The sequence below is a fragment of the Crocodylus siamensis genome, chromosome 2, assembly GCF_052110815.1.
Source record: "Crocodylus siamensis isolate JL-2025a chromosome 2, ASM5211081v1, whole genome shotgun sequence".
NCBI classification, from domain to species: domain Eukaryota; kingdom Metazoa; phylum Chordata; order Crocodylia; family Crocodylidae; genus Crocodylus; species Crocodylus siamensis.
Genome location: NC_143396.1, coordinates 35,103,222 through 35,125,122, shown reverse-complemented (window position 1 = coordinate 35,125,122; position 21,901 = coordinate 35,103,222). Strand labels below are relative to the sequence as shown.

Sequence of the window (21,901 nt, the reverse complement as noted above, 5' to 3'; positions counted from 1 at the left end):
TCAATGGATTGGGTCCAGCATCTATAGGAGATTGCCTGCAACTCCAGAATAAGGACCATTGTTGACAGCTTTGCTTCTTATGCACAATGGATTCTTAAACCATTAGGATAAAATTCAGTGGTACAGGGCATTCTTTGGAGCTGCTCTGAGATTGTGGAAAAATACCCACAGGAGCTCTAGACCATCACAAACCTTTTGTATTCAAAATACAAAATTAAAAGCTTCAACTTGGCCTTCTCAAACAAATTTGTATAAGCATGTAAGGTTCAAAACACAACAAAACCCTACTAAAAGCATAAATTGTACTCACATAAATCACCCTCTGTGTGGGAGGATGGGAGAGGAAAAAAGAACTACACAAATCCAGTGTTAGCCACAGAGTTTACTGCGCTACTTACAGATGCTCAGATACAAAAGTGATGAGGAAGTTATAAAATGTAGAAAAGAAATGTTCAGGGAAGCTGCTGAGAGGGTTTATCTATGCAAAGTTTAAGGGGTGACATCTTCACATTATGTGAAGCAGACCTGCTTAGATATGACTGCAGATAAAACTGTATTTCAAGAAGCCGGGGGTGCTTCTTATGATTTCAAGAAAAGTGAAATCTCAAAAAATAAACCCTATGAATAAGAAAGTAGAAATGGGGTCTATACTAAATGCTGAAATGCCTCCAAGTTGTGCAAATATAAACTTTAGGGTACTGAAACCTTCAGATGTCATTACAGAACATCAAAAGAAAATCTTAGCAGTACCTTCGAGTGAAACCCAAGATAAAGCTACTGGATCTCAAAGGAATTTGGTGGTAGTCTGAAATACTGAAAACGAATAAAGGAAGAAACACTCACAAACTTCTTTTGTTAGGCAGGCTATGGCATAGAAAAATCAGTAGTAGTGGTTGGAAAAGTCTGCTCTGCCAGAAGGGCTGCTTGGCTAATTGTGGTCAGGACAACTGTATGGGTAAAAGGCAATGACAAATTGTGGTGCTGAACACTTTAAGACAGTTGACTTTCAGCTCTGCCTTGTGCTGGGAGCTCATGATCCCAGAATGAGAATGTTATTATAGCCTGTATAGTATCTAGCAGGAATATGCAACTAAAAAGCAAACAAAATGATAACCCTTGTCTTACCATCATTGCTATCTTCTGGCTTAATAACGTGTTTTCCAGCAGAGTCCGGGGACAATGTAGTAACTATATCCATATAAGTAACTACTAGTTCATGGTAGATAATAATTAAATGAAATACATATTTTTTCTGAACTATTCTAAAAAAAAATTATGGCGATATGGATGCCTACTGCATCCATGACCCCTTGCTTTCTGTAGTTTTAGAGCTTCCAGGAAGGCTTAAATGGTATATAGCACCACTGTCAGACCTTTTGTACTGGGAAGTTTCATTCATAAAGAACAATACTTCAGTGATCCAATATCGGACTCGGTGTTACTCTCATGTGCACAATACATTTATATCTTGCTTAAAAAATAGTTAAATTATAGCTCTATCTTGAAAAAAGACATACTTATTTCCAAGACAAGGGTCATTGGCTTGCTGATCGCAAAGTGGTCCAGTCCATCCTCCTTCACACTCGCAGGTAAAGCCTGATTGGCTGGTAACGTGGCAGGTTCCATGCCCACACACTTTCTTGTGACAGGGTTCACAACCTGGAAGAATTCCCACTTGCAGTGGCACATTTCTGAAGTCCTGCAGTTCACTATTGATGTACAGATTACGGATGCAGCCGTGGAAGCTGGTGCCATTCTGGCCTGGGGACTGGCGTAGAGCTGCTATGTTATTTTTCACAGGCATGCCTAGAAAATAATCATCATCAACTAATCAATGCATCAAATGGTACCATTTTCTATTTTAATTTTTTTTTTATACTTACAAATATTAATGCCCAATTAACCATCCATGAACATGGAACCTAGAATTATCAGAGAAAGACTCTAGAGACAACATCTGGACCCATACATTAGAGGTACACCGATACAACAGTTCACTATCAGATCAGTACCAATATAAAGAAAACTGGCAGTATTGGAAATCAGCTTAATGCGGCTGATAAGTTGGCTGATAAATGCTCATGCGTGCATGCAGCATGGCACATCACATAGGTGGCAAGAAGCAGAGCCCAGCAGGGTGGAGAGCTGCATGCAGCTGGTAGGTCCACTGTGGTGGAAGGGGAGGGGAGAGGGAAAGAGTGTGGGGGGCAAATCAAAGTGTCCCACAGTGAGGGAGGGAGGGAGTGGGACAGGGGTGGGTGCTGCCCTGATGAGGCAGGGTGGGGGGATGCAGCTCCTGCCACTGTGCACACCCTTGGAGATCATGGGAGGGCATATGCCTCCAGATCTGCAGGGAGGGGCAGGGTGGGTGGGCTGGAGCCAGGACTCCACTGGGCTCTTCTCAGCGAGGGCTGGACTCGGGGTGGGCAGTGGTGACAGTGGCATTGAAAGGGAACTATGGGGGGGGCTGTAAGCACCCCAAATTTTGCCATAGCTCCCCCTCCCAGTGCTGCCACCACACTTCCAAGCCCAGCTCCCACTGAGAAGAGCCCAGTGCAGCTCCAGCTCCAGCTCCAGCTGGCCCACCCTATCCTGGACAGATCTGTGGGCACACCCTCCACCCCATGCCCTCCTGGGGTGCAAGCAGCAGCAGGAGGTGCTCCCCCCACCCCATCCCACCCCACCCCCTGCACCTCCCAGATGAGCCTCAGCTTCTTCACGTACCCTGCTCTGGCTGGGCAGTCTGACCCTGCCCCACTCCCTCCTTCACAGCAGACAAAGTTAATTTGCCAACCCACACCCCTTCCACCACAATCAATTTATCAGCTGAATGCAGCTGTATTGGAAATCAGATTGGTATTGGCAGATATACCTCCTTAAAAATAGGCTATCGGTATCAGCCCTCAAGACCTGTATCAGTGCACCCCTACCAGACGTGATTTTAAGATTCAGATTAGACACTGAGAAAACACACAAAGATAATTCTGTGAATAGTTCATTCATGAAAGGTGACAATTTTATGAGCAGCTGCTCTCACAGCTGAAGAATTCAGAAGCAAACAAAGCAGAATCAGAAAACAGGCTTCTCTCAGATTATGATTATACCTTAAGACCACCATTTTAGACATGGACTTAGTTTCTGCAATTCATATAGGAAACAAACAACATTTGAAAGGGCTTGGAGTCTGAGATTTTACTTTTATCCCACTTCTATAAGAGACAGGATGACCTCAATTGAACTCCAACTTTAAATGGGTAACTAACACTTACATGGTTAAGTTAGGTACTTAAGTGGCATTTTGGGCTACTTATGCAGATTTGGGATCCTGCTTCCTCTGGGAAGTGATGTAATTGGGTAGGTCACAAAATGGAGAACGACAGACTCTTGCCATGTTTTAACCCAACAGCTAAATTAGTTTAGTGTTTAGGGCACTTACACATGAAAAAGGTGAGAGAAGTTTTAAAGACCCTTCACTTACACAGGTTTGAACATAGGGCATATTTCTGGGAAGTGAAGGACATAACAGCTAGAGTCCACACACAATATCCTATCTTAAGAGCCCCTGTCTTAGCTCAGCTCCTTAGTAATGTCAGTTGGGAAAAGAGGGGAAAACAGTATTCTAGCTGCACTACAGAAAGGAATACAAGAACGTATCAATTCATACCAGAAGACAGATAACGTGGTTCCCCCATGTCTGTTTAATATTATGTATAGGTATGCTCCTCAAGATTTGACCTGTGATGCCCATTAGAAGCAAGAACTTCTTTCAGGCCAAGTGAATGTCCTCAATTTCTAAATATTTACATATAGCAAATTATTTGTTTAGTGCTACATGGTCTGAAACTACAAAACGTTCAGAAGAGTACCCCTGCTTTGTTTGGATGCATCCATCCATCAAAGGTTTAGAAGAATGTGGTGAATTTCAAGTGTCTATCCATAATTTCTAACACTGTTTTCAAATGAACTTCTTCCTTCAGGTTCATGTTGAGACTGATGTGTCATCCTCAGTTAGCACTGAAGAGGCAGAAAGTTTAACTGCATATAAAATAATGTATAAATGACCTACATATGATTCTCATTGAAGTTTCTTGGATGAAGCCGAAAGCATGTACTGCCATGATACATCACATAATTTTGTTCTTGAAGAAGGCATAGTTTTCAAGAAAGATGGTACTTATAACCTTAAAGGCTAGAAACTTTCATAGAAACTATGGAGTGAATAAAAATAAGGGTCTCAAATGGTCTCAAATGATTCTGAGACCTCATATGAAAAATAAGCTGTAGAACTGAGCAAGCAGCCTTAGCGACCATCTTGAGACCATATGGAATTCACCCCAGAATGCTGATGGAGCTAGCTAAGAAAAGTCAGAGCACTGGGAATAATATTCATAAACAATTTTGTAATTATCTGGAGGATAATGGGGCATTCACAACCAGCTAAAATAGTTAAAAACCAATCATGCCAAACACATGTTCAGTCTTTTCTTCACAGAGTAATCAGTATGGGACCGAGTTGCGCATAAAATACCTACACTTTACTAAGCACCATGACCAACACTCCATTCTCATACACAAGCTGGAAAATGTAGGCTAAGCAGGATTACCATTAGGTGGTTATATATACTGTAATTGGCTGAATAACCACAAGCAAGAGTAACTATAAATAGTTACTGTCAGGCTGGCAGGAGGTCTAAGTGGGGGTTTCACCATGATCGGTTCTGCATCTAGTGCTGCTTCAAGTTTTTATCAGTGACTTTGCATACAAGGATAAAAAACACACTGATCAAATTTACAGGCAACACAAAACAGGGACAGGATATAAACACCTTGGTGGATAGAATTAACATTCAAATTGATCTGGATAAATAAGAATTAAACTATAGATGACAAAATGACATTGAACAGGTACAAATGTAAGGTACAGCATAGACAAGAAAAAGCAAAAGCTCAAATACAGAACATGGGATGACTGGCTTGGCAGTAACATTGCTGAAAAGGATCTGGGCGTTGTGTTATAGCACACCAGAGTTTGAGGTCTCGACAGCAGCAAATAGGGATGTTTCTGGAGAGGCTTCACCATCACATTTCTAGGTTTGGAATGTGTGAGTGGGAGGAGGTGGGTGGGGAGTGCTCAGAAATGCCTCACCTATAAGCTTCTTAGACCAGACACTGTAGATACTCCACTCCCTTGCATACTGTCAACTTGTATATACACACAGTGTAAAGCAGACATAAAGCTTTATGAAATGAGGATGGAAGTATTTTTAAATCCATTTACATAGCCACATATGACTATTCAATAGGCCAAGCAGCAATCAAGTTCTTTGTCTCTTGCCCTTGTCTATAGATTGCTATGCACTTCTTTAGCCCTGTGCAAAAAACCACATAAGAATAAAATTGTATAACTTATCATTTCTCCCTATTGATAGGGAACAACAGCTAAAATCTACTAGACAGTATCTGGTTCTTCATCTAAAACCTTTCTTGTAAAAGTACTTGATTCACTTTTAGACTGTCACAGACGCATTGCATTCAAAATTGAAACTACTGAGATTAACTGATTGAGCTTCATATTTGGGAATTAATTTAACAAAGTGAGCTTTTACTGTGATTTATCAGCGCAACAACATAAGTAGATTTGCTAAAACATATATAATAGTAAATGAAATTGTTCTCCTACCTCCTACATAAAGTGGAGAGTCAAAATTCAAAGTAGATTGCTTAGACAAGTTGGTTATGATCTTGGGGCTTCCTCCATCAATAGAGAGAGACAGAATCTGATCCATGGCTAGCAGCTCCACTATGTGAAAATTCCCGTCATTAATTGTCTCAACACTGCAACATAAACAGCAATACTAATTTGAAAACTGTAGAAACTTTGGTTATGCTTTCCATGTTCTTTTGTCTTTTAAACAGAATATAGTTTCAGAACAGAACTTGTTCAGAAATGGCCAGTAGATTTCAAGTAAAAAGGTGCACCTATTCCTCACAGTTAATTCATTGTATTACTGTTTCTGTAGTACTCTGTAATTGCTACTATAATATGTGGCATATCAAATAACATATTTTGATCTGAAGTATTTCCAAAATAATTTGTAACTACATAAACACAACTTTCTAAGACATTTAGGACACCAGCAGGAAGAAGGGAAATTCTAACTAAGTGTTAAACCCTACTGTCACTAAAAAGTTCCAATACAACATGTGTTGCCATGCAGGTGAGTAGCACCAGTGGTCTAAAATCCTAACTGAAAAAAAAACTGTGCCACCTAGCAGTCAATTTATCTTGCAAATAATAAAAGACCTGAGCTCACCCCAGTGACATCTGAATCTGTACTTCTAAGCAATTTGGGGCTGAGGTTAGATCTACCTTTAGGATTTACAGACATGCTTCCAACCTTCATATCACACTGAGACAGATCCACTGGTGCTAGCAACAGCATAGTTACCAGTGTGGACTAGATACAGCTGATTTTTATATTTTTCTCCTACTTAACACAGTGATCACTGGAAAAAGTGTTTCTGCATGTCTGATTTCACTATTACTCTCTGCTTGCTACCAAAATGGTGCTAATCCAGTGGCCAGCAGGAAGAGGAAGTGAACACACAGCCAGAGAGCTGTGCTTTAGCACTCCCCCTGGCTTCTGGCCTAAGCCATTGCAGCCATGTGGCTGCATGTCCTGAATCAAAGGTAATGTCTGTCACTTCTGTTTCAATTTAATTTGTGCAGTTTAGACTAACTTGCAAAGACTGAATTGATTCAGCCTCAGGCTTTTTGACTGTCTGTACCTAACCCTAAGGGCCTCTGTATTTCACCACAAATGTTGGTAAAATGCTTTAACCAGACTCTGAAAAATATGATAAGGAAATTCAGTGACTGAGGCATTCTAACACTAAGAGCAGATGCTGGCCCCCTTACTGTTTGCAGTTTAGGAAGCCCCCAGTCTTTAATGAGTTTCTTGCCATTTAAGCTATTGTACTGTATGAATTTCAATCCAGGTAAATACTGGATTTGATTATGACAAACCCCATACTGCAGCTCAGAGAAGAGCTCGGACAAATGGGGAAGCAGATTCAAGAACAGTTGCAGGAAGCACAAATATGGCAAGACACAATATAATAGAAAGGTTCAGGAATGGAAGCTTGAAGCTGGACATAAAGTTCTGGTCCTGTTGTCCAACCAGGACTCAAATTTATTGGCACAATGACAAAGGCTCTATGAAGTCATATGCCATGTCAGACCAGTAGACTATAAGGATACCAACCAGACAGACTGAAAACTAAGCAAATATATCATATTCATCTTCTGAAACCTTGGAAGGCAAGAGAAGCTTTATGGGTTATGCTGTACCCAGCTGAACTAGAATTAAAATCATTCCTAGAAGCAGCCAGAGATTGGAAGATGGAGTTAGGGGTTCAGCTAACCAGGGTCCAAGCAGCCAGGTTAGTAGGGGACTTCCAAGATGCTTCAGAGAAGCTAAGAGAATGATTCATCATATATTAACATCCCCTGGACAAATGGCAAGACAGGCATAGAGAAAGATCCCGCAGTAACGTCAGAAGCAAATAAAAGATGTGGTAAATGCATGTGAAAGTGGAAATCATCCAAGATTTCCATAGTGAGTGGAGGAGTCCCCTAGTGGCCATGCCAAAACCAGATGGGAGCCTTTGGCTATGTATCGATTTCTGTAAGATCAATGGCTAGCAAAATTCAATGATTATCTGATGCCCTGGCTGGATGAAATTTTGAAGCGTATTGGACAGGTGTGGTATGTATTGATTCTTGCCTTTACAAAGGGCTATTGGCAAATACCCCTTACCACAGAGGACCAAAGACAGGTTTTGCCACCCTGTGGGGGCTTAATCAATTCTGGTGCAGGCCATCTGTGTTAAATGGGGCCACCACAACTTTTCAGTGACCAATGGGCAGGATACGATGACCACACTGGGAGTATGTGGTCATGTATATTGATGATGTGATCATATTTACAACCACTTGGGAAGAATACCTCAAAGCCATTCAAGCAGTGCTGCAAGAACTTCAGAAGGTAGGACTTACAGCCAATCCCAGAAAATGTGTGATTGGGAACAAAGACATGCATTACCTAGGGTTTCAGGTTGGGAAAGGGCAGATATGCCTTCTCCCTGAAAAACAAAAAGCAAGTGAGGGTGTTTCTGGGTCTAGCAAATTACTACTGCAAGTTCATGCCCTGCTTTTTGGAACTCATGGCACCATTAACTGAACTTCTATGGGTAAGAGCCCCTAGAAAAGTATAGTGAATACCGGAAGTGGAGAAAGTGTTCTGAGAAATAAAGAGAGCCCTTCGCTGTTCAGCACCCTGTAGGCACCCAGCTTCTCAAAACCATTCATCGTGCATACTGATGCCTGAGATGGGACAGTGGCTGTGGTGCTGACGCAAAAGGATGGTGATGAGGAAAGACTGGTGGTATATAGTAATCTAAAATTAAACCCTCCTGAGAAGGTGTATGTGATGATTGGAAAGGAATGCCTGGCAATCAAGTGAGTCATAGAAACATGAAGATGTTACCTGCTATGGTGGCACTTTACAGTGGTTACAGATCATGCCTCTCTTCAGTGGCTACAGCAGATGAAGACAGATAGTACTATACTTATACACTGGTATTTAAGCTTACACCCCTATTGCTTTACTATGGAATACCATCTAGGGAGGAAAAATGTGAAAATGGATTTTTTTTTCAAGATGGTACAAGGAAAATGAAGTAGAACCTCAAACACCTGCCTGCTCTGCCAACAAAGAAAAAAGCTAGGGGGATATGTAACAGGCGACCTCACCCTGTTATTCAATGTAGGGGAAAGAGAGTAATGGAGAGGAAGAGACAAGAGGGTCTGAGAAGTGAGAGAGAGATGGAGGCTAGGAAAGGAGGGCCAGTCTCTTTAAAGAAGCAAGAGTGGGTAGTGTAATGGCTTACAGATTTAGTGATTAGTGACTCATTCACAGGTGCTTGGAGTTGAGCCCTGGGAGAGGGAGGAGATACACCTGGATACCTAAACCCCAACCAGAGGAGCAGAAATGGGGGAGGGAAGAGCATCTGAGAGGTACTGGAGTCAGAGTCTCTGGAAAAAGGCAGGAGAAGCTGCATCTTGGAGTTCATGAAGCAGAAGCACGGCAACCCACCTGCAGGGAAACAGAGAGAGAGACACACACACACGCACTTCCAAGGAAGGAAAAGCAGCCTACTTGTGCAGCTTTACTGCCCACAGAGAGATACTATCATTGGAAAGAATACTACTTTCAATTTCCATTTTTTTGTGTATCTTACCAAAGGCTGGGACTTTCTGTTGCTAAGTGGACACTTAGCTCTTTGTTTGTTTGTTTGTCTTCTTTGTTTATGAACTAAATCGGTGGTTTGGGCTTGAGATACTTGGGCAAGTGGAGGTCCCACTGGTGCCCTAGGAGGGCTGGAGACAGGCCCTGAGGGCCCAGAGCCAGAACAATGCCCGAGAAGAGCAGAGATGGGTCTCAGGCCTAGGAGCCAGGACCAGAACAGTAGACCTTGAGCTAGGCCCCAGCCAGAGAGAAGGGGTTAAAGCCAGGCTGAGACTCCAACAAAGTTTACAGGTGCAAGGTTTGAAAATCAAGGAAGGAGATACAGAAATGGACCTGAGAGGGAGAACTGCCCACAAGTTCAGGACAGAGGAAGAAGAGGGAGAAGCCCAGCAAACACTATGCCAAGTGAGAGCACCCAATCTCTCCTACTGGCCTTCCAAACTGAAAGACATGGCAGATGAGACAGAGGTGCAGTGGGGACCAGGGGTTTGTGAACAGGCAACTCCAGCTCATAAAGGACTGGACAGATCAGGCAGGCTGTTTTTTTTCAGCTGGTCAAGATCCTGTCACAGGCCCCATCTGCAAAAAATGGGTGTCATTATAGTATACCCATTCTCTACTAAAAAGTGTACATGAAATACTTGAGTGTGTGTGTAAATGTACATTTACTACAGGTAAGGCTAGTTACACTGCCTGTTTTTACAATGGCCCAACACTTCCCCTCTTCTCACCCTGCTGTCAGTAGCTTATAATTTTGAACAACTTCAACTGCTTGAGCTCAAGTTTCTCATGCTGGCTGTCTGCCTGAGGCTAAAGTCTTCTGGAAAACTTTTGCCAAAAGAGTTCCATTGTTTCTGAAAAGAAGGCTTCAGAAAATACACATTTTTGTCCATGTTTAAAAATTCTGGTGCCCTGTTCTTTGAAAGACTAGTTCTGGCATCCCTTAAAGGTTTTGAGTATGGATTTAAAATTTAGCAGGGTGTTGGGTTTGTGTCAGGGACCTGTCATTTGTCATCACTTTGAAATTCCAGTCATATTTTCCAGGTTATTAGTTTCTGAAAAGTGTCAGTTGGCTCATCCTCAGCTGCAAAAATTCCCAAGGACTACAGTCACATTAGTATGCTCCAAACCATGGCTGAGCAGGACTTTCCCTTAAGTGGGAGGTCAGGGCTGGTATGGGATGTTCTAGATCTGGTCCAGGAATATGAACTAAGTCCAAGGAAACTCTCTCTTCTTTGACCTCTGTGATTAACTTTCAAGATCAAAGTAGCATGCAGGAGGAATCTGCTTAATTCATATATAGCTCTATAAGCTGGACCAGAGTCAGGCTTATGGCGCTGGAGGGGAGATGAACAGAGGTAGCAAACTGAGACAAAGAGGTGGGTGGGTTGAAAATTAGATTGGAGGCTGACAAGAGGAGAAAGGGAAACTGGGCCTTGGAGGCAGGATAGAGAAACAGAGGAACGAAATGAGAAGTGGTAGCGAGAGTGAGATTAGATTAGATGCCAAGGGGAATCTGAGACTGTACAAGGTGTAGTTTGAGGGCCAGTGGGGTGGGAAAAAGGATGTGTAAAGAGAGAATATACAACTGAGGAACAGGAAGACAACTGAGACTGGTAAACAAATTGCTGGCATAGGGGTTAAAACACGAGATGAGGAGCCTGCGGTGAAAAATGGGGACTGGGAAGCAGTGGGAACTGGAAACAAGTATGGAGATAGGTTTATTGGAGACAAAGGTTGGGCAAAAGAGAGCAGTATTTTAGAGAGGATGGGCAGAAAAGCCAGTGCACACACTCCCCTCCAGAGTTCAGAAAGGAGACCATAATCCAAGCCTCGTCATTCTTCTACAATTATGAAATATTTGTGAAAAACATGGGAAAGTACTGGTTTCATCAGTTTGTTGTATATTTAAAAAAAAAATAGTGCATAGCATGCAAATCTTTGCAAAGATGAAGCTCCCAAGAGATTGGAAATGCCCGGGGGCAACATCTTGCAGTGCAATGATTGCATTTGTACTTATCCTATAGGTTCCAAGAACATTGCTTGTGCTCAACAAGTAATAGTTACATGAACCTGACAGGCATGTATATGTATATGCATAAACACAAACAAACACAATATGGAAATATTTGGTCTCTTGTGTTTTTTTTAGGTTTACCACAGGTTCATTTCCCCCCTAAGCCCTCTCTATTACAATCACTATTTCCATTACTCCCTCACAAATGCTTTTTAAAAACTTTCTTCTGCCATCTTTTAAGTGATAGAGAACAATTAACAACGCAAGCTACACATGTGCTTTACTGAACATTGTCCTGATATCTTTGTCCATGATACTTCTTTCATTGTCTGCTTGCATTCCTCACTTCTCATTCAGAATGACAGCTTTTGGGGTCAAAGAATGTGTCATTACTTGTTCTGAAAGCTATGCTGCTGCAAAATTATCATATTGTGAAGAAAAATCATGCAAATTAAAGTTATATTGTTTTTATTCATACAACTATAGTGCACTATTTTAACTACTTTACTGAAATGTTGTGGGCAAGAGTCTGTTTCAAATGCCTTTGAAACATTATAATGGGCCAGCTGTGACAATGCACATGGACTTTGAAATAGTTCAAAAAGTAGCTGAAGCACTCCAAAATAGTATCTCTTTAAATGAGTGCTACAGGTTTCCCTCACTTTATGCTGTAAATGCATTCCTGGAAAATGGTGCATAACTCAAATTTGCATAAAGAATCCACTTTATAATGTAACAAATAGGGATATGTTCCAAGACCTCGACTGTACTGACCCCCAGACTCATTTCTACCATATTTCTGGCCCCTCACCAGCTTCTGCATGGTTCAAAATCTCCAATTTTGTCTCCAGTGTTAGTTAAGTTCTCTTGCATTTCATTGATGGACCAGGAAGAGGGGTATGAGATAAGCTAGAGGGATGCTTAGAAGCCATAATGGGGATGGCAACTACAGAAACATGTGTCACAGATAATAAGTGAGGAGCACAGATCCACAGTGGAGACTATATTTTGGTGTGCATCACTCCCACAATGCACTGCACAAGGCAGATGACTGTGGGTTTGCACCACACTAATCACATAAGAGTGAATTTACCTTGCATATAATTAATTTTTGGTATAAAAAGGAGCACTGCATTAGGAGTGAATTCACGCATACAGAACACACAAAAAACAAGGGAAAGCTGTACTTTGAAAGGTTTCACTTTGTTATGCATGTATGGTGACAGGGTCCTGCACTATCCCATAGTGCTCTGTTTGCCTCCTTGCCCTCTGCCGTTGGGGGAAGAGAAGGAAAGGAAGTGTCAGAATTCCTACCACCCTCCTGCTTATTGCTCCACTCTGGCACCCTCTGCTTTCCTGTCTCCTCCATTGCCCCTTCCCGTGGAGGGAGTGTAGCCATGGATCGCTGCAGCTTCATAAGAAATGCCATACTGGGTCAGACCAATGGGCCATCTTGCCCAGTATTCCATCTCTGACAATGGCAGGAGAGCATGGTTTAGAGGGAGCTCACCACCCTCCAATTCTATCCATCATCATTGGTTTACAGATGATAAAGGAAACATATCCAACATTTCTTGTAGTGCTTCCTGGCTGGAGAGCTTTGTCTGCATACAGCTATGGCAATTTTATAGTGTTCTAGCTGGGCGGCACCACAGGGACTGTATGCATGTCCCCTACCCAAAGAGAACTTGGAAACATTTCAAAAGTTACTTCTGTTGGCAGCCAACATCTTTGAGTGTCGGCCTCAAAATTTCTGTTTCTCTGAAAAACTGAATTGCACAACATAGGGCAATAATTCTTCATAAATGTATACAATAGATGAGAGGAAGATGCATATTTTTAATATGGGAACAGTTACAGTTGATGGCTCAGATAATTTAAGCAAACAGGAGTACAACTAATCAGAATTATATGCAATATGAGTTTCTGACAGCTTTCCAGAGATACCTGGTAAACTCAATATATATAAAATGAAGGGAAATAACCACTATTACCAGTACAAGGACCTGAACACAGTTTCTTTTTAGAAGTATTCCAGAAAGAATGATGAGATTTTTTTCCAACTGTACACTCAGAAAAGAGTTCCATCCAGTTCTAGCAACCATATTTGTAAAGCTTGCCTTGTTTCTTTGCTAACTTTAAGCCTATTCTTACTAAATTCAATCAAATGTGCATGTTTAAAATGTAAATATAACCCCTAGAATTACATTATTTCATCAGAACTATAAACAAAATGTCATAAAATAAGTTATATCAAAGAACAGAAACAATTTTAAAATGCTTGTTGAATATACATGCTATTTTTTTTTATCTAAAAGAAAACAGTACATTTTATAAGGACAAGTTTTTTTTCCATGGAAGGCATATGAATATATAGTAATTCATCTAAACCAAATTCTCTTGGTTTTATATTACCTAACAGAGCTAGCATTATTTCCCCAGGATATACATTTAAGCTTTTGATTCTATATTGCCATTTGAAGGCAATCATTTGTAAAGGTAATTTATTTTAAACAAAATATCCCCATCAGAATGTATAACAGGCATAGCTTCTACAATTTCCATCACATGTCTTGGATTCCACACTGAGCATAAACATAGCCATAATGACCATCAGTACACCTGGGTGAATACTGCAGAGAGAAGAGCTCATAAGAAATAATTCAAATATAAATGCATTTACTTTAGCTGGGCTCACACCCCTTTGTTCTTCCTTTCTGGAAGCACTAGAGGGGCTGGCTGAAATCCAACTCTGCTTTATGTGTACAATATTAACCTTGTAAATGGCATTTTCTGCCACTTGCACAACTCAACTTGCCCTTCTGAGGATGCATTCTGATCATGTATGCACAGCAGTAATCCCGCTCCCCCAAAAAGACACGTACCTTTTGTGTAAGTCCCTGAAATATTATTCTCAGAAAAGCCATGATTAACTTTTCTGCTGACAGGAACACAGAAGAGCTGCTGAAGTTGGGATATACATATAGGCTGCTTACAGATATTAAAAAAACCAAAACAAACAAACAGCACTTCATTTTAAACTTGGCGCGCTCCTGCACCGAGCCCAGCACATGCTCAGAAGAGGCAGCACATTAGTTGGACCCGGCTCACCTGACATTTGTAGAGATCAAGTGTTTTAGTGGGGCCTTTTGGCACTTTTATCTAATAACCGACTGATTCAGCATTTGATAAAAGTCTCAAAAAGCCCCGCTGAAGCAACAAATCTATACAGACACTGCAGAACCAGGCTGAATCAATGCACTGCTTTTTCCAATAAAGCACATTTCTTTTTTTTTTTTTTTTTTTTTTTAATGTCTGTAACCAGTCATAGGTTCAAATGCTCTCTGAGTGAGAAGGACCTATAACTTGTTTTCACCTCTCTGGGCAAGTTACCTAACCACTAGGCTACAAAGATAAAAGCTGCAAGCGTTCTGTTCTTTCTTCTCTTTCGCCATTTTTGTGACTTACAGAGAGTTACAAGTCTCCTGGGGAAGATGTAGGATCTAAAATTAATATGCTGCTAAAATTAATAAAATGCTATGTATACATCTAAAGTAAGCTACCTTAGTCCTACTGATCTTTTTAAAAGTTGAGTTGGATTTGGGCCATTGTGTTAGGAAAAGGGCTTTGAAAATCTTATCTAGGATTTCAAGCTGCTGGTTGTTTGCCTGGTCTAAGCAGGGAGAAATTCCCCCTAATGTGATGAATTGGTTTGGTATGGGCCTAGCTTAAGAACCAGCTGGGATCTTCACCTTTGCCTCTGAGAATTTTCCACATTGTAGCAGTTGGAATCAAGCAATGATGACATCTCGAGTGCAGGCAGATGTTAGGGCCCCACTCTTTACTCAGGGTACTTTACATAAAGTGCCACGAGTTAGAGATCCTCAGTTAGAGATGGGATACTGGGCAATGTCTCTAACTTGTGGGCGGGGGGGTGGGTGAGGAAGAGGAGGCTGGAACCAGCCTGTGCCATCCCAGGCCAGCAGGTGGCGTGCTCCAGCAGCCTCCCAGGACATTGCTGAACTGCCCCTTTTTTCAGCCTTGCCTCCCCACCCAGGCTCCTGGGCTGTCAGTAAGGGAGGGGGAGGGGAGAGGAGAGGGAGTTTCCAGCCAGAACTGGTGAGGGGGAGATGACACAAGGAATGGGGCCCCCTCACCTCGTGTCCCTCCTCCCCAGGTACCCTGATTGCGGCACTGGAGGGAGATGGGTCGGGCCTATGATGAGGTGGCTCCATTCCCTCCCCCTCCCCCTCAGGTCTGGCCATTCAGCAGCCAGGAATGGCCAGCATGGAGCTCCCAGGTACTGAATGGCCAAAGCTGGGGGGCAGGGTGGAACAGAGCCAGCCCTGATTTAACCACGACACAGCTTCCCCCAATACCTCAACAGAAGTAGTTGGGGGAGGTGGAGGGCAGCTCCCCCTCTTTCCCCTTGACATCCAGGGGGATAGGGCTGGGCATGTAAAAAATGTAACTGTGTAAAAAAATAACTGTGGAGGGAATACAAGTTCTGGTGCTCTGCTTCTGAGTGCCTTAATGTAATACCTGACTTAACCAGGTTTAATTTTTCATGCCATCAGCCATTTTAAAAGTGCTCAGCAGCTGTGCATGTGTGCTGCGACACAGCTGTAACATGGGGCTTTCAGGGACTGGATTACATCACTTCTGTCTGCACCCCTCTTGGCCTTTTACTTCAACTGGCCAGCTCCATGAATTTGGAGTAAAGATGGGGGCAAAGCATTCCTCCATTAATGTTTCTTAGAAATTCAGAAGATGATGTTTTTGATGGTAGTTCCTTCATGAACAAAAACAACACCGATGAAAGTGAGAGAAATTGAATTTAAAACCTAAAAATCCCATGCAAGATTTCTGCCTAAAGGAGGTATGCAATCTGCCTCTGTACAGGTTTGGAGGCAGAGTGGAGATTTTGTTCAGGGTTGGTCTTATCTCCCCTTTTCCTCTAGTTGCTCTTGATGGGGAAAGTACCACAAGTAAGGACTATTAGACATGGAGAAAACAGAGGAATTGTGATTTCACTCTTGTCTACACAGATTCACTAATTTGTGCACTTTTGAATATGCTATAGGCTTGGTAATTCTTTCTGGGGAAAGTAAGAGGAAAGGCTAAGTGTGTGTTCTAATAAAACAGAACTGTAAATATCCTGCTGAAATCTGTCTTTTACTTAGCTTCAAATTAGGAACATCTATAGCCCCTACAGAAATTTTTCCTATTCAAATCATGTGTTTCAGTTACAGCATTTCAATTTCATAAAGTTTGACATTACGTTTTGTCAAAAAATATTCCCTTTGGCTCACCTGTAAATGGCAGATGCTGGATACAATCCTGTGTCATAACTGACCCTCACTCGACCACGGTACAATTCCATTGCTATGTGATCTTTGTCACCTTTGTACAAAAGGATGCCACTGTCTTCATCTGTAGCAATCTGATGAAAAAGTAAATGCGTCTAAACATAAATGTGTATTCCAAATAAAACTAAAATGTAAAATTAATTCCATGACCAGTTGTATCCTTATTAGTAATACTTCTTTTTTTCTTCTAAAACTCTTAATTATGGGTAATGATTTTTTTTTCTACCAGTAATTAAATCAGTTGTAAAGATAATAGAAATTTCTCTAAATGGCTCTACGAGCTCTCTGTAGAGAAGGTCTAAAGTTCAAATGACCTAATGCAAACTTTTGTTTTACTTATTTTTGTATATAATAACTTTGATCCAAGCTAACTTGCACTTGTGTACAGAAAAGAAAATAACAAAAACTAGTTCAGTAAGAGCTACTGTACTCCATCTTACCTGCAGCGTGATATTGGTCTGGGGACGGATCTTGGCTGAAGGAATTTGTAGGTAGGATTCTTTGTTCACAAAGTTTATGCTGACCAGCTTTTCACATTTCTCTCCCTGATAACCTGACAAACACTGACAAATTGGTTCATTTCCTTTTATGATGCACTGGGCTCCATTCTGACACTCATAATTATCACAAGGACTGGTGCGAGGTAGAACCATTGGTGGTGAAAACTCACAAAAGAGGCCACTAAAGATAAATATAAAAGCCAGTACTTTAGAGGAAATCATCTCTAGCCTGAGAAGCATAGATATATTTGTCCTCTCTCAAGTGTCTCTCACCTGTATCCTTCTGGGCATATACAAGTATATCCATTTACTGCATCAGTGCACTGGGCTCCATTTTTACACTTGTTGTCTTGGCAGTCATCAAAGTCAATATCACAATGCTCACCTATATATCCAGGTGTGCAGTCACATCTATTAAACAGGAAAGCACAATTGTTGTCTCTATGCCTTTTTTAATAAAACAATGCACTTAAGAAATGCCATAGAATTAATATATTTTTAACTATTTACTACATGCATCTCCAGTTAGTGGAAAAGATAGAAGATCTCTTTTTATTTTCAAGTTACAGTTCAATAGAAATGTGGTATTAAAATATAACTTTAGTGAGGTGTTGAAAGACTATATATATGATTAATCACTTTACATGTAGACTCTGGTGTGGTAATGAATATAGGTTTGCCTCTCACATTGTGCTCACTGATTTTCTGATATTGTATCAAATATTCATTGTTTTAGTCCTGAGGCCACCCTGAATCACTCTGAAAGTTCTCTTTGGAATTTATGAGTAACGTACACTCACTACCAATAAGCAAATATGTTGATCCAGGTTAGTGGGTCAGGACAAATCGTATTTTGTATTTGTAGTCAAGTGTAGTATATTGTTTGTCTGTTAGTGCATAATAATAAATGGAATAACTCTGTACTGTGAGAGTGATCAAAAGAAACTGTTTTTTCATTTAAATTTCAAAATTGAAAAGAAACAGCTTAGTATCCTATGAACTTACTCTGGTCTCACTACGATTATCTTTTATTTTATAGTAACAAACTCCTCCCCCATCCAATATCACTGATTTAAAAGTGGTTAACAGCAGTTCTTTGTCCATGCAATATTAATCCCTAATGTTAATGAGATTTCTCCAAGGAAAACGGAATATGCTAAATTGAGAGAAAACTAAGAATGATCTGAAAAATCAAAGCGAAAAAATTACAATACATACTTTCACCAAAGCTCCTTTCTAAAACTTAATTTTACTTTTTTTTTACTGTTAAAGTCCTTATTAACTGTATCAGATCTAGTGATCACATTAGTGATTTTGCTGATAGTCTCAGACTTTTACTGCCTAAAAGTCATTTGAAAGCACAAAGTATAAATTTAAATATCTACATAACTTTTTAAGCACATGGATAAAATGTTTCTCTGGTTTTGTCAAACAAAAGTGATAAATAAATGATGGGAAAAAAACAATATATAGCACTATTAAAACGCTAAAAAGCTGAGTAAGTGAGATCATGCATGTGCAGCTAGTGCATGTATCATTTTCTGATTTAAAATCTCAAAATGTAATATGAAAGATTTATTAACTGTGCAGTAAAATACAATGAACAATACTAGTTTTACTGATATAGCAATAAGAAAATCAATATGGTACACAACAATTTTTATCAAAACAACTCTAGTAGCATGCTCCTGTTTAAACTCTCAGATTTTCTGTATGTACTTTTGAATATTTTCAAATAAAGTATGCCACTTTTAAAATAAACTATCATGTAAAAGGTAGGAGGGTGGCAATTTTAATACTATAAGCTAATTTTGGCACAATAAATACAGCATACAAAATAGGTGCTCATGAACGGTAGTGGAAAGCATTCCATTTCTTAAATTTACTAATCTAAATTCTATTAGAAACACTTTTTAAAGCGTACATAGTAATTAACCATAATAAGGATGTCATGTAATTAAAGATTAGTCTTCCTAGTGATGAACTTCCTTACTTTATAATGTGTTTTACAAATAACCTGTTTTGCAATTACTACACACAGAGCAGTACAATAATCCCACTTTAATTTAAATTCATTATTCTTTTCATAGTCCTGATTACCAGAAGGATTGTGTATTATCACAGAGAAGAATGAAAATTATTTATTCTTCATTGTTTCAATTTAATCTACACTGCTAAGGGCATTGCTAAAGACTTCCAGATTCAATAGAGAATCTGTATCTTAATACATAGGTCTACATGAAAACAAATGTGTCTGTTCAGTCCCTTGTATACATTTACATATACTATGGCTATTCATTTACTCGCACTGAAAACAACAAAGAAATTGAATAGGATAAGAGAATGACAAAAATACAGTCTTTGTTGTACTATGGCAACAGTTTAGGCTTACTTGTATCCCTTGGATGTCAAGATGCACTTTGATTCATGTTGACAAGGGTTCAGGTCTTGGGCACAGAAATCTAATTTCTCTTCACACAGCTCACCTGCAACACAATATACATTGTCAACTCAGTGAGAATACTGCAGGCCCTTGACAATGGTTGGCTTGATTTCAGCTCTTATTACAGTCAAACAGCGTCTGTGATTTTAACTTTTAACATCTAAATACATTCTATACCTGAATAGTAATAAATTAATATTGCTGCACATTCTGATTTTTTTCTGCTATTCGTAGGAAAACAGCTTCCCCAGTTCAAAGTCACTCACTTATCAAGCAATATACATGTTATTTCTTACATTTAAAAATGTTTTCCATTTCAAAATAAACAGCTAGTTGCAGTACAGTGTTCAGAAGCCCATAAGGGAGGCCCTGAGTTAGCAAGGGTGCCCCTTGCCTTTTGCTCCAGTTAGCAAGAAGGACAGAGTAATCACAGAAGCAGTAGCAGTGGATACTGAAGGAAAGAGACGGGAACGAGTCAGGGGATTCTAAAAATCCATCACCACTGAGGCAGCGCTCCTTTGCTGCAAGAATGTGGAGAAGCTGGTATAATACTCTGATCCCCAGTTCTCCATTTGTGTGCTTATTGTCTCTTTCCCATCGTGTCTCCTGGGTGCAACAAGCTTCAGAAACAGCCCATATAGAAAGGCAACTGCCAGAAGACTATAATGGCTTATGACTCTTTCTGTAATTGTTAATGGATGTATACATTGAAGGAGAAGGAGAGAGAACCAACAGGACTGGAACACGAGACAAGAAGAGGAGCAGAACACACATATGGCTTAGTCTCACAGCAAGAGTATCTGTCTCTGACAATATGAAAGGCTGCATATCAAGAACATTAGACCTAATTTTATCTGCTACCCTAGTCTCTGCTTGGTGAAGTTAAATATTAACAGAGTTGTTCTCTAAATTGAAAGGAAAACCAAACTATTAAAAAAATTAAGCAGCAGCTCACAGATTAACAGCAAGTGAAAATTAAAGAATGGCCAACATTTTTTTGCTGTTCAAAAGAAAGCATACATGACTTAGCCAAGTGGAAAAAAAGAAGCACATCACCAGCTTGTAAACTGCTCAACCATCTGTTGTTAAACAGCTTGTTTTTTTCAATTCAAGATTAACAACTTTTTATTAAAATACCGCCCCAACTGAGGTGTTAGTAGTATTCACCTTGGAGTACTGGGTTAATAGCTAAGAAAATTCATACACATAATGTTCAATACATAGCTGTGCCAATCCAGACCTAGCCATTAGAAAATTCATGTCAACAGGTTCCAGACAGATGCTATACAAAGGTTTCCAAAGAACACTGGCACTGCACTACCAGTCAGCTAATACTACCCTTTTCCTGTAGAACTGCAGTGTCTTAACCAAACAGACCATCCATGCCACAGAGTCCTGACAAAATGTGCTATGAGGTAATAATTCAGTGACCATTAGGCACAGACTGGTCAATGGTCCTCTGGGAAATCATCAATAATATTATTTAGTCAACAAATGATGGTAACTGAACATAGTTCAAACATATTACAGCATTGAAACAAAACCAAAAACAGATCCCTTTTCCCCCCCGAAGGACTGGTGATGAAATAAACAAATGGTAAAAGGAAGCAATTTTTCATACAACATATGGCCAAGATATAGTGGGTGCATCTACACAAAAAGCTGACTGCACAGTAGCCTAATAATACACTCAGTAGCATGCCGATCAAAAACTGTGTTAATATGCTATCGCACAGTTATTAGGCTACTTCACAGTAAGCATCACAAAAAAATGTGCAGTGGAGCTACTGCACAGACACTTCCTTAGCCTGACAAAGGGTATTTGTACTCGAAAGCTTGCTGGTCTAATGAAAGATAGCAGATTTACCGAAAGAACTTTATCTTCTTATGTCCTTAGACCAACACAGCCACACCTTATACCCCTGAAATGTACTTCCTACTTTCAGAACTATTTCAATGGCAAAATGTCATGATGTGTAGATAAAAGCTGAACTGGCACTCACGTACAATAATCGTTGTCTGCTTTACTGAACCTGTACTAGTTGTTCTTATGGGCAGATTGTTGTACTCCAACCGGTTTTATCACTAACATTGACATGCAAAATTTCCTGTCAAACGTGCTACACATTAGTTAACTCTGTGGAATCCTCCTGGTATTCCTGGTTCTGATATATAGTATATTGAGCTGGAGGGAGGATTGCTGGGGGGCCATTGAGGGATGCCACTAGGTTTATAGTACCACAGAAATTATACAAAAATAG

The 21,901-nt window shown here is 40.3% G+C and overlaps 1 protein-coding gene across 8 annotated transcripts in view; it reads right to left on the bottom strand.

The window, feature by feature from the left end:
* Positions 1-21,901, bottom strand: part of SLIT2 (slit guidance ligand 2) — a 453,521-nt gene that overhangs the window by 5,742 nt on the left and 425,878 nt on the right. For all 8 annotated transcript variants that reach the window (XM_090035691.1, XM_090035688.1, XM_090035693.1 and 5 more), the window contains 6 exons: positions 19,590-19,683; positions 17,471-17,608; positions 17,138-17,378; positions 16,641-16,771; positions 5,681-5,835; positions 1,518-1,806 (listed from right to left, as the gene is read on the bottom strand). In XM_090035691.1, coding sequence (XP_089891817.1) covers positions 1,518-1,806; positions 5,681-5,835; positions 16,641-16,771; positions 17,138-17,378; positions 17,471-17,608; positions 19,590-19,683 — 1,048 coding nt within the window. The remainder of the gene's footprint in view (positions 1-1,517; positions 1,807-5,680; positions 5,836-16,640; positions 16,772-17,137; positions 17,379-17,470; positions 17,609-19,589; positions 19,684-21,901) is intronic.